The sequence below is a fragment of the Zonotrichia albicollis genome, chromosome 10 (genome assembly GCF_047830755.1).
Source record: "Zonotrichia albicollis isolate bZonAlb1 chromosome 10, bZonAlb1.hap1, whole genome shotgun sequence".
Classification (NCBI taxonomy): domain Eukaryota; kingdom Metazoa; phylum Chordata; class Aves; order Passeriformes; family Passerellidae; genus Zonotrichia; species Zonotrichia albicollis.
The window spans coordinates 13,995,775-14,017,382 of NC_133828.1; the positions used below are offsets into that span (position 1 = coordinate 13,995,775).

Sequence of the window (21,608 nt, forward strand, 5' to 3'; positions counted from 1 at the left end):
ACTTTGGGCAAGAGCCTGGAGGGACTGAGGGAATGGCTTCCCACTTGCAGAGGGTGCCTTTAGATGGGATATTGGGAAAGTCCTGCTCCTATTTCTTTGAGCTACAAAATCTAATCAGCTGATATAGCCACATTAGATCCAAACCCAGAAGAGGGAAGGTAAAGATGGATTAGTCCAATTCTAATGGAAGGTGTCCCTGCCCAGAGCCAGGCAACTGGAACTACAGGATCTTTAAAATACTTTCCAACACAAACTGGTGGGGGATTCTGTGACTCTCAAAGCTGAGAGAAAAAATACAATTGTACTCAAGTTCTCAACTGCTGAGCAAACTTCACAGCATCAAAGGAGTTTTAGGACTCCAGCTTAGCCTTATATAGTCACAATACCAACTTACCAGTCTCAAATTCAGCATCTTTGTTGTCACTGCAGACCCTGGAATTGGAGCAAGTTCCTTATCCCAACATTAGGTAGCCCAAAGGCAGCAGAACAGGCACTGGCAGAGCCAGAGGAGCTCTGTCTTACTGGAGAAAACCACACATTTAAACTGCAAAAGGGTAGATTTGGGTTAGATGCTCTTGTAAGCACCTTGCAGGGCTCCCCACTGCACAGAGCACTTCTCATGCCTGTTCTGAACAGTCTTTGGAAAACAGAGCCCGACCTGGCTCTGGGATTAGCAAACCCCAAACACAGGAGGAGGAAGAAGCAGCAGCTGTTTGGCAGCCATATGCCCAAGAGAGACTGGAAGGGCCTCCCCCCTCTGGTCTCACTTGGTTGGGTTTCTGACTGCGTACGAGGCAGGAGCTGTAATTCCTCAGTTGTGGGGACCAAAACTGCACCCAGGATCCCAGCACTGCCAGACAGCGCTCAGTACAGTGGGGCAGTCGTGTCAGCCCCTGTACTGCTGCTTGATTTGCTTCACTTTTAGCACACCCAAAGCTCACTGGAAATCAGGGGGGTCTCTGCTTCTGCCCTCTTCCTCTCCCTTTTGTAGGGAAGGACCACTGCTGTGCTTCCAAGGAACCTGTTCTTGAATTAACTTAGAGCATTCCAAGCTCCTTTGCCCCCAGTGGATGCTTGCCATTGAATCCCTCATGGCTGGATTCAGAAAATACTGAAGTTGACTCTTCTAAAATCCAGGCTCTGTGTCCTACTGCTGACCTTCAGTGTGCTCAGCAAGACCCTTAGATCTTTCACAGTGTTGTGAAACCAGACCTCCAGGGCAGGGACCTTTCGAGCCTCATGTGCTTTGCTTCTCTGCACAGAACGCAGCACAGAAAAGAACGGCAGGACGGGGCCTGTGTGCTCCAGAGCTCAGGTTTTGATCCGCTTCAGCTCCACAAAGATACCAATGAGGTGAAGAAGCTGAAATGTTTATTAATGGCAAAGCTTGGGAGAAGGGAACAGGCAGGTTCTGAGGGCAGCAGGACCAGTAAAGAGGGAAGGTGAGCTCAGACTTGCCCAGCATTAGCTGGGCCTGGAGCTCCAGCTTCTCCCCTCTGATCTCCAGCTTGTTTCCTCCTGCATGGCATCTGCTGCTGTCCTGGTTGTTTTGATCCAGAAGATGAACTTAGTGATGTAGCTCTTTCATCCAACATGACTTGAACAATCAGGTTTGTGTTGGAGGGGCTCTCATCTGTGTTAAGGGCTTGAAGGGCTGAAAGAAACAGAGCCATGGCCAGAGTGAGGAAAGCCCCTGAAAGGACCGGCCCACTCAGCTCTTGCCACGGCCTGGAGGAAGCAGGACACGACAAGGATCAGCTGGAGGGTGCTGGCCACAAATGACATCTCTGAAAAGGCTCCGTGCTCTCCCAACGCTGCCCCTCGTGCGCACAAAGAGCGGAGCCGCCACAGCCGGGGCAGGGATTGCAGCTTCCCCTGGCAGCTCCCACGGACAGACAGACAGACAGACACCCCGTGCAGCTTCCCCTGGCAGCTCCCACGGACAGACAGACAGACACCCCGCCGGCCTCACTCACCCTCACAGATGAGCTGCAGCTCCTCCCGCTGTCCTCTCATGAGCATCCCGGCGGTCCCTAGGAACACAGAGCCCGTCACGGCCCCTGGCCTGGACCCCGAGGCCACGGGGATGGGAGGGAGCGAGAGCCGGCTTGGTGGCTCACCAATGGATCTGACGGCCGCCTCTCGCACGGGCTCCTGTGGGCTTTGCAGGTAGGGCAGGGCCTGGCGCAGGTGCTCGGCCGCTCGGCTCCTGTCCTCTGCCAGCTGCAGAGAGCGGCAGGGCACGGAGGGAAAGGGTTGATGCGGGCCCTGCCCCCGGGCCGGGCGCTCCCTACGGCCCCCCCTGCCCACCGAGCCCTGAGGCTCGGCTGGTCGGCACCGGCCTGGGGGCCAGAGGGGTCCGGGAGAAGAGCCCGCACGGCCCAGGGAAGGGAGCAGCGTGTGGGGCACAGGCTGGTGGCCCTGCCCGCGGCACTGGGCAGGGGCCACAGCTGCCAGCCCCACAGACTGCGCGCCCTGGGCAGGCGGCTTCTCCAGGCATTGGCCTGGGGATTCCAGCCTGTCCTTACCACGTGCTCGGCGAAGCTCCACGGGTCATCCAACTTGAGCAGCTGTCTGAGATCCCTTCTCTTCAGGAACTTTACTGCAGAGAGCAGCGTTTCCCGAGAGGTCTGCAGGGCAGCAGAGAGCCAGAGATGGCACCGCGGCCCAGGGCACAGGAGCCGCATCTCTGTGCCAGGGCTGGGAGGAGGCTGGAGCCCGTCAGGTGCCAGGGGCTGGGCAGACAGCTGAGCCCCTCCCAAGGGGACACCCAGGAGGCCTCACCTGTGCCACACGCCGGTTCTCGTCGTAGCAATGGAAGAAGAGAGGAAGCAGGCTCTCGCTCACAAGAGGCTTCAGGGCCGGTTTTCCCCTTTCCACTACTGATTCCATCACATCTTTGTAGAGGCCAATGGAGAGCCACTGCACTTGATTGTTGTCCTGTTGGAAAGGAAAAAGCTCAGCACTGGATTCTCCAGGCCCCCCTGTGCACAGGCCCAACAGGCCACAGGGCACCCCACTTGTGGGCAGCAGCCAGGGGCCATGGCTGGGGGCACAGAGCCTTACACTGTCAAAGAGGGGCCGGAGCGCGGCAGCCAGTTTGGGGGCTGTGGGGCAGGATGTTTGGATATCCTTGTTCACGAGTATATTTGTGAACACAGACAGACTCATCTTGACCACCTCTATGTCTTCATTCCTCAGGAAATCCATGAGGGGTTCAGACAGGCTGCACATTTTTTTGGCCTATGTGGAACACAAGGCTGTGCTGTGAATCCATTAAAAGCTTCACCACCAGCGCTGCTCCAGCAGCGCAACCCCACCCGCCTGCCATGGAGTCTATAGAGGCCAATGGCTGTCCCAAAGCAGGCAGCTGAACAGCAACCCTGGAGAGCTGGGAACAGCTGCCACAGCTGCCAAAGCCCAGCCAAGCCCAAGGGGCTGCTTGCCCCAGCCCCACGCTGCCAGCACAGCTTCAGCTGCTGCCTCCTTCTCACCATTGAGGGGTCTTTGCTGAGCATCACGAGGCCTCTGAGGGCCAGGCGTCGCATCTCCATGGACTCGCTCAGCAGGTGCTTGGTCAAGATCTCCAGGATGTTGTTACCCCATTCATTCAAATCGAGGCAATCCAGGACCTGAAAGGCACAGAGCAGGCACAGAGGTGCCCAGCCCAGGCAGCAGCACAGGGCACGGGCAGCGTCCCAGGCAGCTGTGGCTCCGAGAGGGCAGAGGGCTGGGAGGCAGCTCAGCCAGGCAGCGCTGGCCGTGGCGCTCACCTCCACCAGGAACGCCAGGGAGGCCATTTCCCAGCTTGGCTCCTCCTGGCTGAGCCGGCAGAGCAGGCGGAGTGCGACGCAGGAGCAGAAAGGTTGGCAGACACGGCGCATCTCCCTGGAGGGGAGAAAAAGGCACCGGTGCTCCGGGGCCAGGTGGGCAAACCTGTCCCAGGGCCGACTCACAGAGCTCCGGTCTGCTCCCGAGCAGCCCGGGGGCGCTTTGGGAGGCGGCTGTTCCCGGGCCCCCTCCTGTGCCGGCCTTTTCCAGTCCGCTCATCCCTCCCTTGGGGACAAGGCCCCGCGCCCATGACCGCGGGGACTGCGCGGGGCCATGCGGGCACAAAGGAGAGGGGCGGTGGGCAGAACGAGGTCTCACCTGGCCAGCAGACCCATTGCATAGTGGTGGGTTTCAGCACGCAGCAGCGTGTCCCAGGCACACTTCCGTTCCAGAGCCATCAGTAAATTCACACATTGCAGGTGGTACAGGAACGACTTCACAGTGCTCACTACAAAGCTGTGTGCAGAGCAAAGCGCAGGTTATGCTGGGACCCCAGCCTGCAGCCCTGGGGACGTGGGAGTGACAGGAGGACTGGCACGGAGCACCTGTTGGGGTTGGCAGTAATGCCCTTTTCCTCCTGACATTTCTTCCAGAAAGTATTTACTTCTTCTGACATCTGCTCTGTACTGGCGTAAACTTGGTACAGCAGAGCCACAAGGAGATGGGGGGAATATTCCACAAATGGCTCTGGGCACCAGGGCAGGCGGAGAATCTCCCAAATCACCCTGGTTGCCTGCAAAGGATAAACCATCCAGAGACAGCACTCAACATGGAGTGGGGAGCAGCCGGCCTGGTGCCCCTGAACCCTGCCCCCAAGGCAGGTGTCAGCCCAGTGCCTGAGGCAGGCAGATACGTTGCAGTGGGGGAGAGGATGGAGAGGCACTGGAGCAGCAACCTGCGTACAAGCAAAGGCCAGCTATGGAAACTCACAGCCAGGGCAAAGACATCCTTGTTGTCCCCATCAGCTGTGTACATTTTCTGCATGGGCCAGCCGTCCATCACACACAGCAGTGTGGGCAGCACCTTTTCCGTTGACGTTCCTGACGAGGCGATGGTCTTCCACATGATTGCAGCAGCTCTGCAGGACCAGAGCTGGGTGTCACGGGGGTCTCAGCCGGGGCACTCTGGCCTGGGCAGCCACAAGGGCCCAGATGGCAGAGCCACAGTGCCCTGAGGGGTAGGCAGGGAGCACATCAGGAGGCTTGTGGGCTGACAAGCCAGCGCTGGGAAATGGAGGCTCCAGTGGCTCCTGCACCTCTCTGCCTGTCCAGCAGAGCCCGATGCACTGGCTGTACCAGGCTAGGCCTGAGTCCCCAAGGAAGGTGGGCCCTGTACCTGTCACATGTTGGGGCGCACCGCAGCAGGGTCACTGCCACATCAGTGGGCTGTTCCTCGGTCAGCCGCAGGATGTCCATGAACAGCCAGTCATCTGGAGGCTCGTTGGACGCCAGCCTCTGGTGCATGTTCCTAACAAAGCCTGGCACCTGCACGAGGCACAGGGAGACTTGCAGAGCTGCCAGAGCAGCAACCTGCCCAGCTTCCCCTGAGAGTGCTTCCCTTGCCACCACACTGGGCCGGGCCTCAAAGGCTTGAGGTGCCACGGCACTGCTGGGGACACCCAGCCCTGGCCACGGGCTGCTTACTTGACTGGGAGTGGAGACAACTCTCTCCCCAAACTGATCCAGGCTGGGAGCAGGAGGTATGCTCTGAGGGGCTGTGGGGCCAGCCTCTGCTGCACCCTTGGTGAACATGCTGATCATCTCTCGACACCAAGTGAAGTTTGTGAGCTTCTGCAAAAGAAGAAACAGGGAAGAGAGGCCTGATCCATGCAGTGCTGCAGTGCTGATGCTCGGCTCAGAAGGAGGGGATGGCTCTCAGTACCTGGCGTACAGAGTGCCAGCAGCTACGGGCAGGATCCAGCCCTTGTGCCGGGTCCTTGGCTGCATCTGGCAAAGAGCAAGGAATGCCAGAGCTGAGGAGCTGCAGGAGAGGCCAGAGAGCACAGCCCAGCCCTGCAGTCTCCCCAGGCAGGGACAGCCCCAGGATGCCCCAGGCTACCAGGGGGTCCAGCCCCAGCCCCTCTTCTGCCCTATCCATGGGCATGTCCACAGGGAAGGGACGGGATGGGGCAGGGTGGAGCTGGCTGCAGGCCAGCCCTGTGGCCCAGGCCAGCCCTGTGGCCCAGCTCTTTCACTCACTCTTCTGCAGCAGCTGCAGCTGCTCCAAGTCAGCACGTCGCTGGAGTGCAGCACCACAAGGGCAATTCTCCACCTTCTTGGGTGGGGTGGGAGGTCTCTCTGCCATGTCTACGTCGGGATTAAGGGCAAGTGGCAGGACAGAGGCCTTGGGAAAGCTGCAGGGCAGCGAGGGCTGCAGCTGTGCCTTGAAGAAAGCTACAATAGGGAAGGCTTAGAACAGCTGCAGGACACTAAGTCTTGCAGCCTGGCCTGAAGGCCTCCTGCCACAGTGACAAGAAACATTTTGTAAAGGCTCTGGTCAGCAAGTCTGACACACTGCCCTTCAGGGCATCTGCAGCGGAGAAACCTTGGGAAGGCTCTGGGTCACCGAGACCCCCAGTGTGGCCTCAAGGTGACCTCCACAGAGAACACCTGGAAAAGCAAGGAACAACGTGGCTGTGTGGGGACTCCTCACAGCACTGCTCTGTTCCACAGCGTGCTCCGAGCACTGTGGCGTGGCCGTGGCATCACCAGCACCTACAGCACGACGTGTCACAAAGGGTCACCCTTGCACACTCTGTCCTGTTCCATCCCACGGTGACCACGGTGCACTGTGTTACAGAGAGCCCCAGGACACACCTCCACGTGCCCTGGGGACACCCCCACCCCACCCAAACTGCCCCAGCTTGCAGGCAAGACCTTGCCCCAAGTGTTGAAGGCACAGACCAGCACGAACTTTAGCAACAGCCCAAGAAGAAGCAGCTGCTCCTCTGCTCTGCCTGCTCAGGGCAGCAGAATTAGCCCCCACGGCTGCCAGCGCAGCAGAGCAGGAAGGGCACCGGGGCCTTCCACAGGCCCTGCCACGGCCTCTTTGGGACCAGTCCCGGTGCTGGGTGGCTGGCACACTCACAGGGGTGTGACACAGGCATGGGATGTGTGGCCCAGAGCACCAATGCTGCTCTGTCCCCTGGGCAGCACTGGCAGCAGGAGCTGTGGCAGAGTCCCTGAGGAGGGGTCGGGCCTTCAACTGCCTCCTGGGGGAACAGGTGGCAGCTCAGCTGGCCAAGTCTTTGCTGTATCATCTTTATGTCCTGCTCCATGCTGGATTGTTCTGTGTTCATCTTGCCCACCTCCTCGTGGAGACCCTAGCACAACCCATGGCTTAGGATCCCTCATCCTGCCCTGTGCAGTCCATCACACAGTCCATCCAGGTCAGCCGGGATGGATCCAGCACCTCCTGCCCAAGGCAGGCTCCGTGCTGGATCATGGAATCCCATCTTAGTGGCAAAGACCTGCTGCCACAGGTTCAAACAATGCCTGTGCAGGGAGGACAGTGACAAGCACTGCTAAGGAAGTGGGGAGACCATGAGTAGGGGCTCCTGCTGTTCCGGCATGGCCTGCAGAAGTTTTCACAGGACTGCAAAGTTGATGCCAGCCTCGCCTTCGATAGCAGAGTCCAACAGCTGGTACAGGCTGACGCTGTCCATGGCTGCTCCCTGCCCTTTTTGGGTAGAAGGGGTGGTTAGCTGTGACTGCATGGCAGATGATGCCTGGACAGTCGCCCTCCCCGAGAGCATCTTCCTCTGGAGAAGGTGGATAGCTCAGGCAGGCACCAGGCCCTCACACAGTCAGTTGATAAACACAGGCCAATGGAGAAAGCAGGATGGGCTCTTTGTATGCAAGTTCCAGTTCTGTGGGTGGTTCAACAACAAGCACACTGAAAGAATTCAGGGATAGAAGAGCCCCGACTAGAGAAGGGTGCAGGGTTTATAAACAGTCAGGAGTAGGTGGGGTAGCACAGTCTTAGGGCCAATGGCTAAAGGGACTAGTGGTGGAAGGAAGGCAGAGTAAGGAGGAAACAATCAACGGGGATACAGTGCAGGAGCGTCAAGCCTCCACTGTATCCTCAAGCCAAGGGCATGCCAATGGGGAAGCTAGAAACAGTGAACTTTCCAGAACTGGGGAGGAGAACAGGGATGATGTCTCTGAGATTATTAACATACAGAACCAGAAGAAACCAGAGGACTGTGGGGAAGAGTTTCAGGATGTTTCTCAAACAAGGGTGTCCTCCCATGGCATCCCGCTTTCCCCCTCACCCACCTGAGATGCTACAGTTAGCCACAAGTCTTCTGTTCCTTCCTGCCCACAATCTCAGTGCCTGTTCTGGAGGGACAGGAGCCTTCCTGCCCAGGAGGGGTTTTGTAGGGTCAAACCCTACAAAGGATCAGCAGTTTCCTTCTGTCCTGAGAGGAGAGAAGCCTTTGTCCCAGAGAAGATGCTGTTGGGGGGTTAGGTAGGATATAGGGATAGACAGCCAGGAGTCTTCTTCTGTTTTGGAGGGAGCCTTCCGTCTCAGGATGGTGTTGTGCAGAAGATGTGAGCAGTCAGCAGGCTCCTGCCTCATCTTCCCCCTCAGAGAACTGAAGCCTGAAGCACATCCCCATTCTCAGGCCATTGCTTCCTCATTGTGTCTCCCAGTCTTGGCAGTGCCACATGCTCAGCAGTGGTAGGTCATCAAGTGACAGTCATTGCACCCCCCTGCCACAGACAAGGACACCTTCCACCAGACCAGGCTGCTCCAAGCCCCATCCAACCTGCCCTTGGACACTTCCAGGGATCCAGGGCAGCCACAGCTTCTCTGGGCAGCCTGTGCCAGGGCCGCAGCACTCTAATAGGGAAGAATTTCTTCCTAATCCCATCTAACCTTGCCCTTTGGCAGCGTGAAACCATTCCCCTGTTGTCCTTGCCCTCCAGGCACTTGTCCAAAGCCCCTCTCAGTCTCTCTTGGAAGCCCTTTAGGCACTGGAAGAGGCTCTAAGGTCTCACTGGAGCCTTTCCTTCTCCAAGCGGAACACCCTCAGCTCTCACCATTTCCTCACAGGAGAGGGCTCAAGCACTTGGAATATCTCTGTGGTCTCCTCTGGATTTGCTCCAACAGCTCCATGTCCTTCCTGTGCTGAGTCCCAGGGCTGGAGGCAGCTCTGTGTCACAGCACATACAGCAGCTGAGACAGCCACCATACACAGAGCATCACCACACAATTTCAGAAAGTTCCAACCCATACAGAGTAACACCTCACCTCTTCAGCAGGCTGCAAGCATCTGCCCTTCTTGTTCTTTAACCCAACCTTCTATACCCTCCTGTTGATGCACTCACTGCACCTGTGTGCCCTCTGTTCCCTGTGGTGGTTGCTCAGTGCCCCTGGGCACTCCATGGCTCATTGCTGTCAGTGCTGCTCACCTGCTGCTCACAGCTGTACCTATTGGGGATGAGGCTGGGCCCCAGCCCCACTCCCAGTCACCACAAACTGTGTTCCTACAGCTTTGCAGGTGTCCAGGTCTCACCCTGAACCCCCGTCCTTCTGCCTACGCTGTGGGATCAGCCCAGCACAGGGTTGGTTTCTGGGGGTGAGCACACATGGCCGAGCTATGTCCAGCTCTCACCCACCAGTACCCACAGCCCTCCTTGGCAGGGCTGCTCTCAATCCCTTCTTCCCCCAAGCTGGATTGATGCTGGGGTTGCCCTCACCCAGGTGCAGCATCAGCATTTGCCCTTGCTGAACCTCATGAGGCTTCCATGGGCCATTTGCTGAGCTTGTCCAGGTCCCTCTGCATCATTCAGTCCTTCAGGTGGGACATTGCACCCTCAGCTTGGAGTCATCTGCAAACTGGCTGAGGGTGCTCTCGATCCTTTCATTCATGTCATTCATAAAAATATTACACAGTATTGATCCCTGTACAGACCCTGAGGGTCACTTGCCTTCCCCTAAGTGTACCATGACACTGGAAGTCCATATGGGACAAAGTGAGTGGCATCATGTCAAGAGACAGTGCTTAGGCTCACCATGGTCATGGCTAAATCTTGGATCTCTTTTTACTGCATGCAAAAAATCCAGTCTGCATTTGTATCTCTCTTTTCATGTGCTGCAACTCCTGAGAAACAGAAACAGATTTCCTCCAAACCAGAAAAATAATCTCAGAAAGTTTTCTTGGAAGAGTCTGGGGCTGCCACTCAGGATGTCAGGTCCCAAAACCATAGATCAAAAGACTCCAGATGCCTGGGATAAATCTTGAATAGATCACAGAGCTGAGAGTTTCTCCAAAGGAGAAAAATCAATTCAGGTAACATCCTGGGAGTAGTCTAGGACTGACACTTGGGATCTCCTAAATCAGAGATCAAAGCACTCTAGAAGATCCCTGGGAAGAGTGTCAGAGGACTCCTGGAAGAAGCAGTTTCTATCAAATGAGAATTGTACTAAATATATCCTGTATCTCCTTGATCTCTTCTGCATGTGCCCAATCCAAAATTGCAGCTTGGAGCAGATTTTGACAATAGGTGAAATCCACACAGCCATGTCCTTTCAAGACACATCACTGCATGCCATTTGAATAATTCAGTTTCAGCAAGAAGGAATTTAAATGCAGAGTAATATCACAGACAGGTGTAAAGATGTCCATAATTTGGAAAAGGCAAACAGGGCTGAGTTGAGACAGCCTGAGCTGAATCTTCTTAAATAAATATGTTTTTCTGTCTTGCTCATCTGCATGAGCATAAACAGCAGGATGAAGGAAGTGATCATTCTCCTTTAGCAAGCTGCTTCCTTGGTTCCATTTTTCTGAGGCTAAATGCATTAGAGGAGGCACAGGCTCCCAGCATGGTTTGGTGGATAGGCTGCTCATACATCTGGGCACAGGCAACCCAAGGACATGAGGCTGCTGTGCCAGCTCCCCTCTGCCTGGGACACACACTAGCAGACAGAAAGGAGAACACAGTGAAGTTCCTCTTGCATCACCCTTAGCAATTTATTACCCCATCTGATTTCCAGCTCTGACAATGACCTGGGAATGCCCCACAGCACCATGGTCTGAGTTGGGGGAAGCCTGGAGCTCTGGGGCTCAGGCTGTGCCATGATGCCAACCACCTCACAGCTTTCTGCTTCAGCTGCCCCTTCTGCAAGGGCTGGTGGTGACTTCACCTGGGGAAGCTAGGTGCCACCAGCTGGGGGACAGAACAATAAGAAAATTAAGCAAAGGAATAAGAAAATTAAGCAAAGCACTCCTTTTCTCACACATCTGGGGGAGGACAGGTGTCCTTCCCCACCACCGTGGGCTCCAGAGTAGAGCAAGTAACTCAAAGGCCATTGCTGGCACCCACAGTACAGAGGTCAGCTCAGCAGGGATTGTGCAGCTCCCCCCAAGCCCCAATGGTGGGCACAGGGGAGACCCCAAACCCCACTCTTGGTATAGACAGACAGCCTGTGACAATAAAGGCAGCCTTGCAACCCAGGATGAGAGTATGTCCAAATGTGGAATACAACACAGCTTGCCAGCTCCATCTGATCTTCAAAATGGTCTGAAAAGGCACTTCACTCCCCATCTGGGGATGGACAACATACCTGGAAAAAACCTTAGAAAGGGAATGTTTAGAAGAGGTTCAACAGCAAGCAGAGGCTCTGCAGCACCGGCACAGCACCCTTCCCTGGCAGAGGCAGCAGTCCACATGCTAAGGTCAGCATGGAGCTGTCCCATGCAACACACACAGCCCCATGCAGACTCCAGTTCAAGACAAGTCTGGGGCCGTGGCATCCCCAGCAGCGTCCCAGGTTCAGGCAGACAGGGCTCCCTGCCCCTCCTGGCCTGCCCCAGCCGAGGGGCTGGCTCTGGCTGGCAGCTGCCCAGCCAGGGGGCTCTTGGGATGCAGGCGGCAGAAGCGCCCCAGCGTCCAGATGGGGAAGACGTTGCGGTACGCGGTGTAACTGATGGCACACGACTTGTTGAACACCCCAGCGATGTTCTCCTGGGATACAAGCAGAGAGCAGAATGGCATGAGTGGCAGGGGACTGCTGCATGTTCAGGAACTTTTTGGAAAGACTTAAGATGTACCTGAGGCCAGTCCCCGTTGGGCAGCTGCTTATCCATCAACAGTTTAATGCCCCTTTCCAGCACACTGATGTCAGGGTACCTACAAAGCACAAGGGAAATGGAAGCATCTTTATCCAAACCATCTGCAAACCCTCATCCACGTGTCTGGGGAGCTCAACCACCTCCAGGCTGCCCTGAGCTTGCCCCAGGCATGCTGACTGCTTTGGGAAGGGCTCCCCACAACCCCAAGACACTAAATATTATGAATATGGCACCATTTTCCCAGGCTGGAGGCCTGCAGTCATGCTCAAAAGCTTTGCTTTGCACTGGGTCACACCAGCCAGGCCCAAGGCCACCCAGCTCAGTTTGATCTCTTTTCCCTGAGGACTGGGGCTACTCTTACCTGACAGCCATGAGCCCCAGCAGGGCCCAGCAGGTGTTGTGGATCTGTGACTCGGCACTCTGCACGTATGTGCGCTGCTCACAGGACTCGAAATCCTCTCCCCATCCTCCATCTGCCATCTGCTTGGAGATCAGGAACTGGCAGGCCTGGGCCACCTCTTGGCACACAGTCCTGCAGGGATGGGGGCCAGAATCAAGACAGGACTGGGGACAGTGTGTTTGGATGCCCACAGCTCTCAGCTGCAAAGAGAAGCAGTGCCCATGGCTGGGGCTGCCCTGAGTTTGAGGGTGAGGCAGCAAGTGCCATGGCCATAGTGCAGGCACAGGATTTGGGAGGAGCAGTCCCTGAGGCAGGAGAGTCCATGCACAGCCAGGGATCCATCCAGCCCCACCACAGAGTCCTACCCTGGCCCAGGAGGCAGGTAGGGCTAGGGCACCCAGACATTCCCTTCTCACCCGTTGTGGTATGTGTGCTGCATGCTGGCAAATGCCTCCAGACCAAACCAGGTGCCATAGGTGAAACAAACCCCCCAGCTCCTAGGAAGAAAAGGAGAGCAGCACTGTCAGGGGTGCAGTGCCCCAGAGAGAGGCAGGCTGCAACACAGCTGTGCTCACAGAAGAGCAGAGCCAGGCACAGAGCTGCAGCCTGCCTTCCCCTATGGCCCAACCATGCCCAGTCCCACCAGCACCTGCTCCCAGCTAACTCAAGTCAGCAGAACTGGGACCACAGCAGCTGGGACCATCCCAACCTTGTTTGGGTCTTGTACCTGTTCTACCTGGGCTGGAGGGAGAGTAACTGAGAGCAAAGCACAGCAGCTAGAGGAGGATCAGCCCTTCCTTTCCCTCCCACAGATCCTGCCAGCCAGGAACACTTGCCATGATCATCCCTCTCGCACTAGGGCAGCCAGAAGAAAATGGGGTGCTGGGAACACCACCTACCCTTCCCAGGACCCATCTGCTCGCTGCTTCTTGCGACAGAAATCCAGGCCCTTCTGCAGAGTCTCCCTGGACAGGAAAGAAGTCATCCACTTCAGAAGCAGCTCAAACTCAGTGTTTGCTTCACTGGGGGCTCCATCAGCCCCTCTGAGGCTTGGATGGGTCTCATTATTGGAGGGCACAAGAGACAAGAGCATGCAGACAGGCAGCTCCATTGTTCAGGAGGCCATGGCAGGCAGCTTGGGACAGTGAACCTGCCTTCTCCCCTGCCCAGCTCCCATCGCAGTGCCTCACCTGATCTCCACAGCTCGGTGCTCAGGGAACTGGCTCTGGAAGTGTCTCAGTGCCTGCATGACAGCTGATGTGCATTCCACATACGTGTAGTCAATCATGATGTCACCTGCCAGCAGGCAGTGGGTATCAGTGCCACAGCCCCTGTATGGGCAAGCCTGCAGGCCAGCCACTGCCAGCCGGTCCCTGACCCAGGGCACACTGATCCCCTGCCAGGCACCCACTGGGCACAGTGAGCCCAGGCCACTCTGTCCCTTCTCAGTGGGCAGGACAACCAACCCCCTTACCAAACACCTCTGAGGGGTTCAGCAGCTCCAGTAAGTGGCCTCCTCGCTTGGTTTCATATGTGGCAAAGCCTCCATCCGGGTTCCTCATGCTCAGCAGCTGCCCAGACAAGCAGAGAGAGGGTGGTACAACCTCATGGGCAGCACTACTCCAGTCTGGCCCCAAGCCAGCTGTGAGCATAAAGTCAGACCTATAGGTCTATGGGGCAGGCAGAAAACCCAGGTCCCGAACCACTGTGACAAAGCAAGCCCAACCTGGGCCATCACATGACATTAGGTGACACAGGCAGCTCTGAGTCACAACAGAGTGCTGCCACACCAGGCCTCACACTAGCTCATATCTAATACCAGATCTAACAATTCTTGGGCCTTGCTTCTCTTACAGTCCTGCATGCTCCTTGGCCTAATTTTTGCAGCTCTTACCACATTCACAGCATCAAAGAGGCGCTCAGCAGGCACAGGCTTGGCTATGAAGGGACACTTCTCCTGCAGCAGCATTACTGCCTTCAGCCCCTCTGCTGTGCAGTCTGCCACGATCCAGCCGCAGTCCCGCGTGCTGAAGGGGAAGCCACCCTGGAAAAGGATCAGGTGAGCTTAGGCAGCAGGATCACTTTCCCTCAGCCACTCTGTTGTTGGAAGAGAGCAGGTGCTGCTCCTGATTGCTGTTCCCTCTGCCCAAATCCCTGCCCCAGTGCCAGCCATCGTACCTTGTTCATATGGCGGTAATATTTCTGGTAGTCAGGTGGGTTCTCGGGGATCTGCAGGAGACAAGAGACAGTGAGGGCAGCCTGGAGGTGCCTGGCTGCAGGACCATGGGCTAAAACCATTGCAGGTTGTTTTTCCATGTGGAAGTGCACAGTACCTGCCTTCCACTGAGGGAAGTAGACAGGAAAGAGGTCACCTCTGGAGCAGGGAGAAATCACATTTTGTCTGATTTCAGCAAGTGTTGCTAAAGCCCCCTTTGGGAGCTTGCCTGCCAGGGAACCATCTGCTTTCAATGCAGCAGCACCACAAACAAGACCAGTGACTGCCTATGTGTCACAGACATCTTTTATAAAAAATCCTTTCCTTAAGATTTTTCCTCCTGAGAAGCCTCAGGAACAAAATGTAAACAATGATTATCTGCTGCTGTAGAATGAAACAGGTGCATCTGTGATTGGTCTCATGCAGTTGTTTCTAATTAATGGCAAATCACAGTGAGCTGGCTCAGACTCTCTGTCCAAGCCACAAGCCTTTGTTATCATTCCTTCTTTTTCTATTCTTAGCCAGCCTTCTGATTAAATCCTTTCTTCTATTCTTTTAGTATAGTTTTAATACAATATATATCGTAAAATAATAAATCAGCCTTCTGAAACATGAAGTCCCTCATCCTTGAAGCCCTATGCATCAAGCTATTGGTGACAATGACCCTCACCTTGAGCCACTGCTGGCCTGGCCAGCAGAAGCTGAGCTCATACAGTCACTATCCAATGGTCCTGGGTTTCCCAGAATGATGCTTCAAAGATGAAGGGCAAATAAGTCTAAGCTCTCCGTTTTCCAGCCCCTCTAAGCTCAGGCAGACAACCCAAGCAATCCTGAGCCTTGCTAAGGCCCTCTCCAAGCTTCAAAGATGGTTCCCTGAAAAAAGGGAGTAGCAAACAGGAGGCTGGGCCTGGGACTTTGCTAGTCAGCCCTTCAGAAGCTCTCTTGAGAAGGCAACAGGGTTCTGAGCAACAGCCAGGCCTGCACAGGCAGTGTGTGAGACACCACTGACCAGCTCTGCTCACCTGGGAGAACTGGAGGAACCCATGGGCGTTCTGGAGGCAGGAGGTGAATTCAGGCATCTCCTGGGCTTCTGCCTGGAAACAGAGATGCACAGTGAACAGTCAGCAAGGGGCTGTAGCCAGCCATGTTATCCCAGCTCAGTCACAGCATGCCAGGCCAGAACAGAGCTCCAAGGGGCTGCACAGCAGGAGCTCTGGTACTTGGGGACTCATGAGCAGAGATCATTTTCCCAAGGCAGCTCTGAAGGGTGCATTACCTCCAGGAAGGCTTGGATGGCAAAAGCAGTATCCCAGAGCTGGGATCCGTTTGTGCCCTGGAAGAGAGAAAACAGATAGTGAGAGGCAGGTGCTAGGAGCAGCCTGACCCAGCTGTGGGGACTATGGGACAGCACATCCCTCCCTCATTACCCTCAACAGCTCCTTCCTGTGTCATCCTGTGCTGGCACAGAGAGGACAGATGCAGCAAGCCAAGGGACAGCAAGGGAGCACAAAATGACACAGCTGCTTCAGTCTGCTCTGTGCACAGCCAAGGCAGGAGAGGTGGCTAGCATCAAGGAACAGCAGGACACAATGGCTCTGAGAGAAGCAGAGCTCAGCCCACACTGAGAATCTGGGCCCTGGCTTTCTCCTGCCCTTCTCCCAGGACTCATGAGGATGGACAGAATGCCACAGGGAGGCAAACTAGCAGGACAGACAGTACTCCCTCCTGACACAGCTGGGGGAAATGGCAGTGAGAAGGCCACCAGAGGTGAGATGCCAGGAGCTCAGGCCTGGGATGAACACACTATCCCATTACTCCACAGGTTGCCCCAGCACACCAGGGTCCCTTCAGTCACAGCTGAACTCCTACAGCACTTCACCTGCATCTTCATGCCGTCGAGGCCCAGCCTGTAGGGGGAGAGAGCACAGTGCTGCAGCACAGGCACAGTGGGAGCACTGGGAGGTACATCAGGAGTCATGGTGTGCTGTGCCAGATGGGACACACTCAGCCCTTACCAGAGATAGTCAGGGATCCTGGAAACATGCTCCTGGAAAGCTGGGGAGTCTTTCCCTTCCACGAACCAGCGAACCAGCATGTTGATTGTCTTGGAGATCTGCCAAGAGGAGCACTGTCACTGCTCTGGATAGAGCTTCTTCCAGCCCCAGAAACACACATCCCAACCCACTCAACACAAAGCCATCCAGAGGTTGTCTCAGCCTTGATCCCAATGTGACATCGCCCAGCATAGCTGAGTTAGCAGGGCAGGTGCCATGAGATCATCTCCCCAGACCTCAAGGAGAGATACCCCACACCAGGGCCTCAGCTGTCCCAATGCCCTCTGCATCTCCCATGCCCTGCTGGCCTGAAGCTCTTGAGCCATCAGGAGCAGGAGGAGTTGAGTAAGATCTGGTGATTATTACATGCCACACCTGCACAAGCTGTCCTTCAAGAACAAAGAGACACTAAAGGGTTAAGAGCACGTGTCCTACCGGGCCAATGCTGATGCACTTGGTGAATCTGTCATCGGCCTTGATGTGGTCGTACAGCTCTGTGACGGCTCGCTGCCGCAGGTGGCTGCTGTGGTGAGCTTCATACACGTTCATGATGGCTGCAGGAGAAGAAAGGGACATGCAGTGAACAAACCCCACCCTGTGCAGCCACATTCACTTGCTGTGGCAGGCTGCACCCCAACTCACACATCAACCATCGACCAACAAGCATCAGCACGGAGCAAAGCTCTGCCCCAGAGTGGCCTGAGGACATGGGCACAAGGGAGGGAGAATCCCATGGATCACATAGTTCCAGTCTCCATCCCAGCTGCAAGGTGCACACCAGTAGCTGGTAGTAGTCCCTAAGCCTCAGTGTTGCTGGCAGCAGCCCCTGCACTCACCGTAGGCAGCACCCAGCAGCCAGCTGTGCGGGGTGTACACGTCACAGGCAGCCACGTTGTTCCTCTGTGCTGGCCAGTCTATGCTGCCGTAGTCCTGCACGTACAGCTCCTGCAGGAGAGAGCAAAGGGCAGCCTGGCCAGCCAGGAGCAGCACTGGGGCAGGCACTGCTGGCAGCTGCCTCACACACCGTGCAGCTTATGAGAGGCTGGCTCACAGGAGCATGGCCAGCACAGCAGCTGGCCACAGAGCCATGTGTCCATGTCACAGTGGGGGATCAGCTCCCTCCTTACCTGCCTCAAGCTCCGTATGAGCTCGTCCTCCTCTGCTGACAGACGCTTGGCATAGCAGTAGCTCATGGGAAGGTAAACCTGGCGGCAGTGACACCAGAGCCGCGACGGATGCGCTGGAAACCACGTGGGAAGCAGCCTGGTTGCAACAGAGAAAGTGCTGCTCTGAGGAACAAGGAAGGCCAAGGGCCACTGGAGAGATGTTGTGTGAAATGCCCAGAGCAGGGCAGCCTTTCCTTGTCTCATGCACTAGGGGATATACACACAGCCTGGCCCTGCTCAGATTCCCCCTCCAGCAGGGATACTCCCTCCTGACACCTGATACTCCCAGCTGACACAGGGCAGGGAGGACCTCAAGCTCAAAGAGGAAGGAGAGGTGCTAGTTGGGACACACATGGGACACTGAAGGCAGAGGACTGCACTGATAGTTAATGGCATTTGCTGACAAAGCACCAGCAGCCCTTGGTACTGTGCAGCCCCCAATTCCCTCCAGACACTTCCCCTCTCTGACACCCAGCAGCCCTCTGAGTATTCAGAGAGGGTACAAGCAAGGGTTTAGGGCTGGCAGCCTCACAAGTGGCTGTCCCTTCCTGCTAGGGCCCAGTTCTGGCTGCTGGAAGATGCTGGTGGCAGGCAGGGAGCACATGAATGTGTTAGGGACCCTGTGGGGAATGCTAACAGGGCTGTGCTCTGGCATCTCCCTTGGATGGAGTGTTCAGTGCTATCCACCTGGGCCTGCTGCTGGCTCCCAGCTGACAAGCAGCCTGGGCACCTCCAGTTCCTGGCTGTAGCTGGAGTTATCCCAGCCATCACCAGCGCCTGGGACAGTTCTGGGTGGAGGCTGGTGGCAGGACTGACACTAGCTCCTCTCTCCACAGTGAGGGGGGCACATACCACATCTCTGGGAGAAGCGTGTTCATTCCCTCCCAGCTGTAAACGTTCAAGACAGCCAGCCAAAACTTGCCCCAGGAAGGGATTCCCACAGCACCTCCTGCACAGAACAGTAGCAGCTTTCAGGGTTAACACAGCCATGCCAGCTCCCACCTTTTTTCCCCATGTTTGGGAGCACACTACTCAGGCTGGGACACATGTCCCAAAGCAGGGCAAGCAGGTAACGGCACAAAAATGCAACACAGCTTCCCATCATTAATTGAAAACGCAGTTGCCACGAAAGGCAAGTAAGAACAACAGTTCTTCCACTGCCTGGCAGTCCCCAGCACTCCCTGCAGCCCCCAGGTGTGGCCGGACCTCTCTCAGCAGTGCACCAGCCCCATGGCTGACCTTTGCTGTGCAGGTTGACACGGGCCCGCACAACGTCAGGGTCATCTGGCCCGAGCCCCAGGATTCTCAAGGCTACGTAGTTGAGGGCTGTGCCAAACACTGTTGATTTATCTTCCACGTGTCTGTCAAGGGCATACACAGAAACACCACATCCATTAGTCAGCTACTGCCGTTAGCCAGACACAGGGCTCTTTGCTAGGGTGAAGTGGGATGCCAGAGGTGACTTTGGAAAAGAGGGATTGACTAATACAGGAATAAACACTGCTCTGCACTACCCTGTCCCACATGATGCTTTGGGATAGAGTGTCTCAGAGGAGATGTGGCCAGACTTGATGCTATGGCCACCTCTGTGACAAACAGCATATGTGGAGTGCTGCACAAGCAACTCCAACCATCCCCACAACAGCTCCCACACATGCTGAGTCCCCCTCCCTGAGCCTGGGCAGGTCTGACAGCAGCTCCAAATCCTGCCCTTGGAGCTGCCATCACCCAGAGAAGCATCCTTGGTACTCACAAGCCCCAGCCTCCGTCCGGGAGCTGCACGGAGCGCAGGTAGCGCACCATCTCCTTCCGGAACCCCTCGGGCAGCTGGATTTTGGCCGTGTGGCAGGTGATGAGGAGACCTGGAGGACCAGACAGGGCGGCAGTGTAGAGAGCCGAGCCCCAGGGCACTCACCCCTGGGCAGGTGCTCAGGCTCACCTGGCAGCAGGAACAGCGGCCCGCCGTAATCGCCCGCCCAGTGCCCATCCTCGGCCTGCAGCGCCGCGTAGAACCGCATCCCGTTGCGGGCCGCGTCCCGGGCCGAGCCGGCCGCCGGCAGCGTCCGCAGCGTCGCGCCCTGTGGGGAGACAGGGGCACCTCAGCGCTGCGGCCCGGGCACGGCCCCGCCGCCCCGGCCCGGGCCCCCCGCACCGTGTCCAGCCCGAGGCTGTGCTGCTCCAGCGCCGTCTGCGCTCGCCGCTCCGCGACATCGCCTTCGCCATCGCCCAGGTAGCGCCACAGCTGCCGCCCACCCTCGCAGCGCAGCCGCCAGGCCGGCAGCTCAGTGGCCGCTGCCGAGCGCCGAGGGCCGCCGCGCCGCCGAACCGCCCTGCGGGACACGGGCACCGTGAGCGGCGGCCGCCACGCCGCTCCCGACCCCACCGCCGGGATCCACCCAGTGCCCCCCGCTCTCCATCCCAGCCGGGACTCACATGCCGTCCGCCGCCATCGCCGCTATCGATCCCAGCACCGCGGCCGCACCGGCTGGTCCCACATCGCCTCACGGCCGGCAGCCAATGGCGGCCCCCGGCCCGCCCCGGCCGGCCCCGGCCCGCCCCATCTCCCGGCCCCGGCCCGCCCCATCTCCTCTCGGCCCGCCCCATCTCCCGGTCCCGTCCCGCCCCATCTCTCCCGTCCCCTCCTGCCATGGGACGCCACCCCGTCAGTTGCCGGGGCCCGACATCTCACTCCCACTCCGTCTGCCCGCGGCACAGGAGTGCCATCCCCCTCACAGACCCCGACAGCCGAGCCGTCCCTTTGGGTGACAGCGCCAGCGCCTGGAACGGCTGTCCCCGCCTCCGTGCCTCGCCAAAGTCCAGGCGTGTGGTTTCCATCGTTAATGGAAATAAGAAAACAACGCCGGGAGATGTGTCAGGGAGCGGTCCAGCCACGGGCACAGCGCACCCTGACCCGGTGTGCCCACGCTCCTGTGCCCCCGTTCCCCACTGCTGACTCAGCGTCCTCAGCTCTGCTTTCCCGGGTGTCAGGCACTCTAAACACCGGGGCCCAGCCCGGTGAGGAGGGCTGTGGCTGGCAGGGCTGACACCAATAAAACACCGTGTTGTGCTCTACAGGTGAGTCAGGTACCCTCACTATGAACCCTGCCCTGGTCCCTCCAGCACGGTCCGGGGGTGTCACCTTCGTGCAGGTAATGCCGTGGGACAGCAGTCCATGAGGAGATGGCAGAGCTCCTCCTATCCGCTCCTAGTGACATGTCCCCATCTCTCTCCTGACACCCATCACTGCCTTCCCAGGCCTGTGAGCAAGAGAGTTTCAGCCCTTCAAAGCCCCTTGGCTAAAGAAGGCTCCCCAAAAGGAGGCACACAGGGATTGTAAATCCCAGATGCTGTACTTGCTGTTGGAAGGGCTGGGTGGACATTTACACTTGTTTAAATGGAGTGATAAATTCCTTTCAGCCTTTCACAGTGACCTGGTTTCTCTCCTCCCACAGAGGTGGCACCAGACCAAGTTAAACTGGCAGAAAAGCCCCTCCATGTCTGTGCAGTGCCCAGGGACAAAAGAGCTACTCACAAATGTGGCATCCATCAACACCCCAGGACAGAAAAACGCCTGTCTATTAATACTTCTATAATTATTAATACTTACAGTATATCATGCACAGTAGAAGTTTAATTAATTAAAGTACTCCTCTTCTAACAAACAGGTCTTCACTCGTGCCCAGAATAACGTCAGGGATTATCTGGAGAGGATACAGTGATTTTATTTGAGAATTAAAGTATTAATTTTTTATTTATTTCATAAACTAGGCAAAAACAAAAATGTTTTTTGGATGTGTCTGGACTTCCCCTGGAGGGAGAATGGATGGGGATAATATCTTTGACTTGTGGCTGATCCCACTGG

At 56.7% G+C, this 21,608-nt stretch overlaps 2 protein-coding genes across 4 annotated transcripts; both read right to left on the reverse strand.

Moving 5' to 3' along the window:
- Positions 1–925: 925 nt before the first annotated feature.
- Positions 926–10,645, reverse strand: LOC113459255 (maestro heat-like repeat-containing protein family member 6). 3 transcript variants are annotated; one of them, XM_074548119.1, is made up of 15 exons: positions 6,030–10,645; positions 5,713–5,777; positions 5,475–5,621; positions 5,167–5,315; positions 4,762–4,909; positions 4,377–4,564; positions 4,150–4,287; positions 3,774–3,888; positions 3,495–3,632; positions 3,067–3,243; positions 2,785–2,940; positions 2,529–2,630; positions 2,121–2,223; positions 1,977–2,033; positions 926–1,654 (listed from the first exon to the last, which is right to left on the reverse strand). In XM_074548119.1, the coding sequence occupies exons 1-15, from the start codon at positions 6,133–6,135 to the stop codon at positions 1,449–1,451; spliced, it is 1,995 nt and encodes a 664-aa protein (XP_074404220.1). In that variant the 5' UTR covers positions 6,136–10,645; the 3' UTR covers positions 926–1,448. The 3 variants fall into 3 exon arrangements, with proteins under 3 accessions (XP_074404220.1, XP_074404219.1, XP_074404221.1); XM_074548118.1 differs by having other exon boundaries at positions 5,713–6,117; XM_074548120.1 differs by lacking the exon at positions 2,121–2,223 and having other exon boundaries at positions 1,515–1,654; positions 5,713–6,117.
- A 146-nt stretch (positions 10,646–10,791) lies between these two features.
- Positions 10,792–20,327, reverse strand: LSS (lanosterol synthase). Its single transcript, XM_074548117.1, has 22 exons — positions 20,180–20,327; positions 19,899–20,076; positions 19,686–19,824; positions 19,500–19,608; positions 18,986–19,107; positions 18,599–18,695; positions 17,708–17,843; positions 17,417–17,525; positions 17,016–17,134; positions 16,542–16,639; positions 16,406–16,433; positions 15,803–15,859; positions 15,549–15,620; positions 14,490–14,540; positions 14,206–14,355; positions 13,786–13,882; positions 13,502–13,607; positions 13,211–13,276; positions 12,728–12,808; positions 12,273–12,443; positions 11,891–11,969; positions 10,792–11,804 (listed from the first exon to the last, which is right to left on the reverse strand). The coding sequence occupies exons 1-22, from the start codon at positions 20,194–20,196 to the stop codon at positions 11,613–11,615; spliced, it is 2,274 nt and encodes a 757-aa protein (XP_074404218.1). The 5' UTR covers positions 20,197–20,327; the 3' UTR covers positions 10,792–11,612.
- Positions 20,328–21,608: the final 1,281 nt, after the last annotated feature.

What these genes read in the sequence shown, in the direction of transcription:
- LOC113459255 (XM_074548118.1), bottom strand. Translation starts at nt 5,934, where the DNA reads ATGCCCATGGATAGGGCAGAAGAGGGGCTGGGGCTGGACCCCCTGGTA. An exon ending in CCCTGGCGTTCCTGGTGGAG is followed by an intron (nt 3,633 to 3,773) that starts GTGAGCGCCACG and finishes TGTGCCTTTCAG; the next exon opens with GTCCTGGATTGCCTCGATTT. An exon ending in AGAACCGGCGTGTGGCACAG is followed by an intron (nt 2,631 to 2,784) that starts GTGAGGCCTCCT and finishes GCTGCCCTGCAG; the next exon opens with ACCTCTCGGGAAACGCTGCT.
- LSS (XM_074548117.1), bottom strand. An exon ending in CCGGACGGAGGCTGGGGCTT is followed by an intron (nt 19,108 to 19,499) that starts GTGAGTACCAAG and finishes TGCCCTTGACAG; the next exon opens with ACACGTGGAAGATAAATCAA. An exon ending in CTGGGGCTCATGGCTGTCAG is followed by an intron (nt 11,970 to 12,272) that starts GTAAGAGTAGCC and finishes TGTGCTTTGTAG; the next exon opens with GTACCCTGACATCAGTGTGC.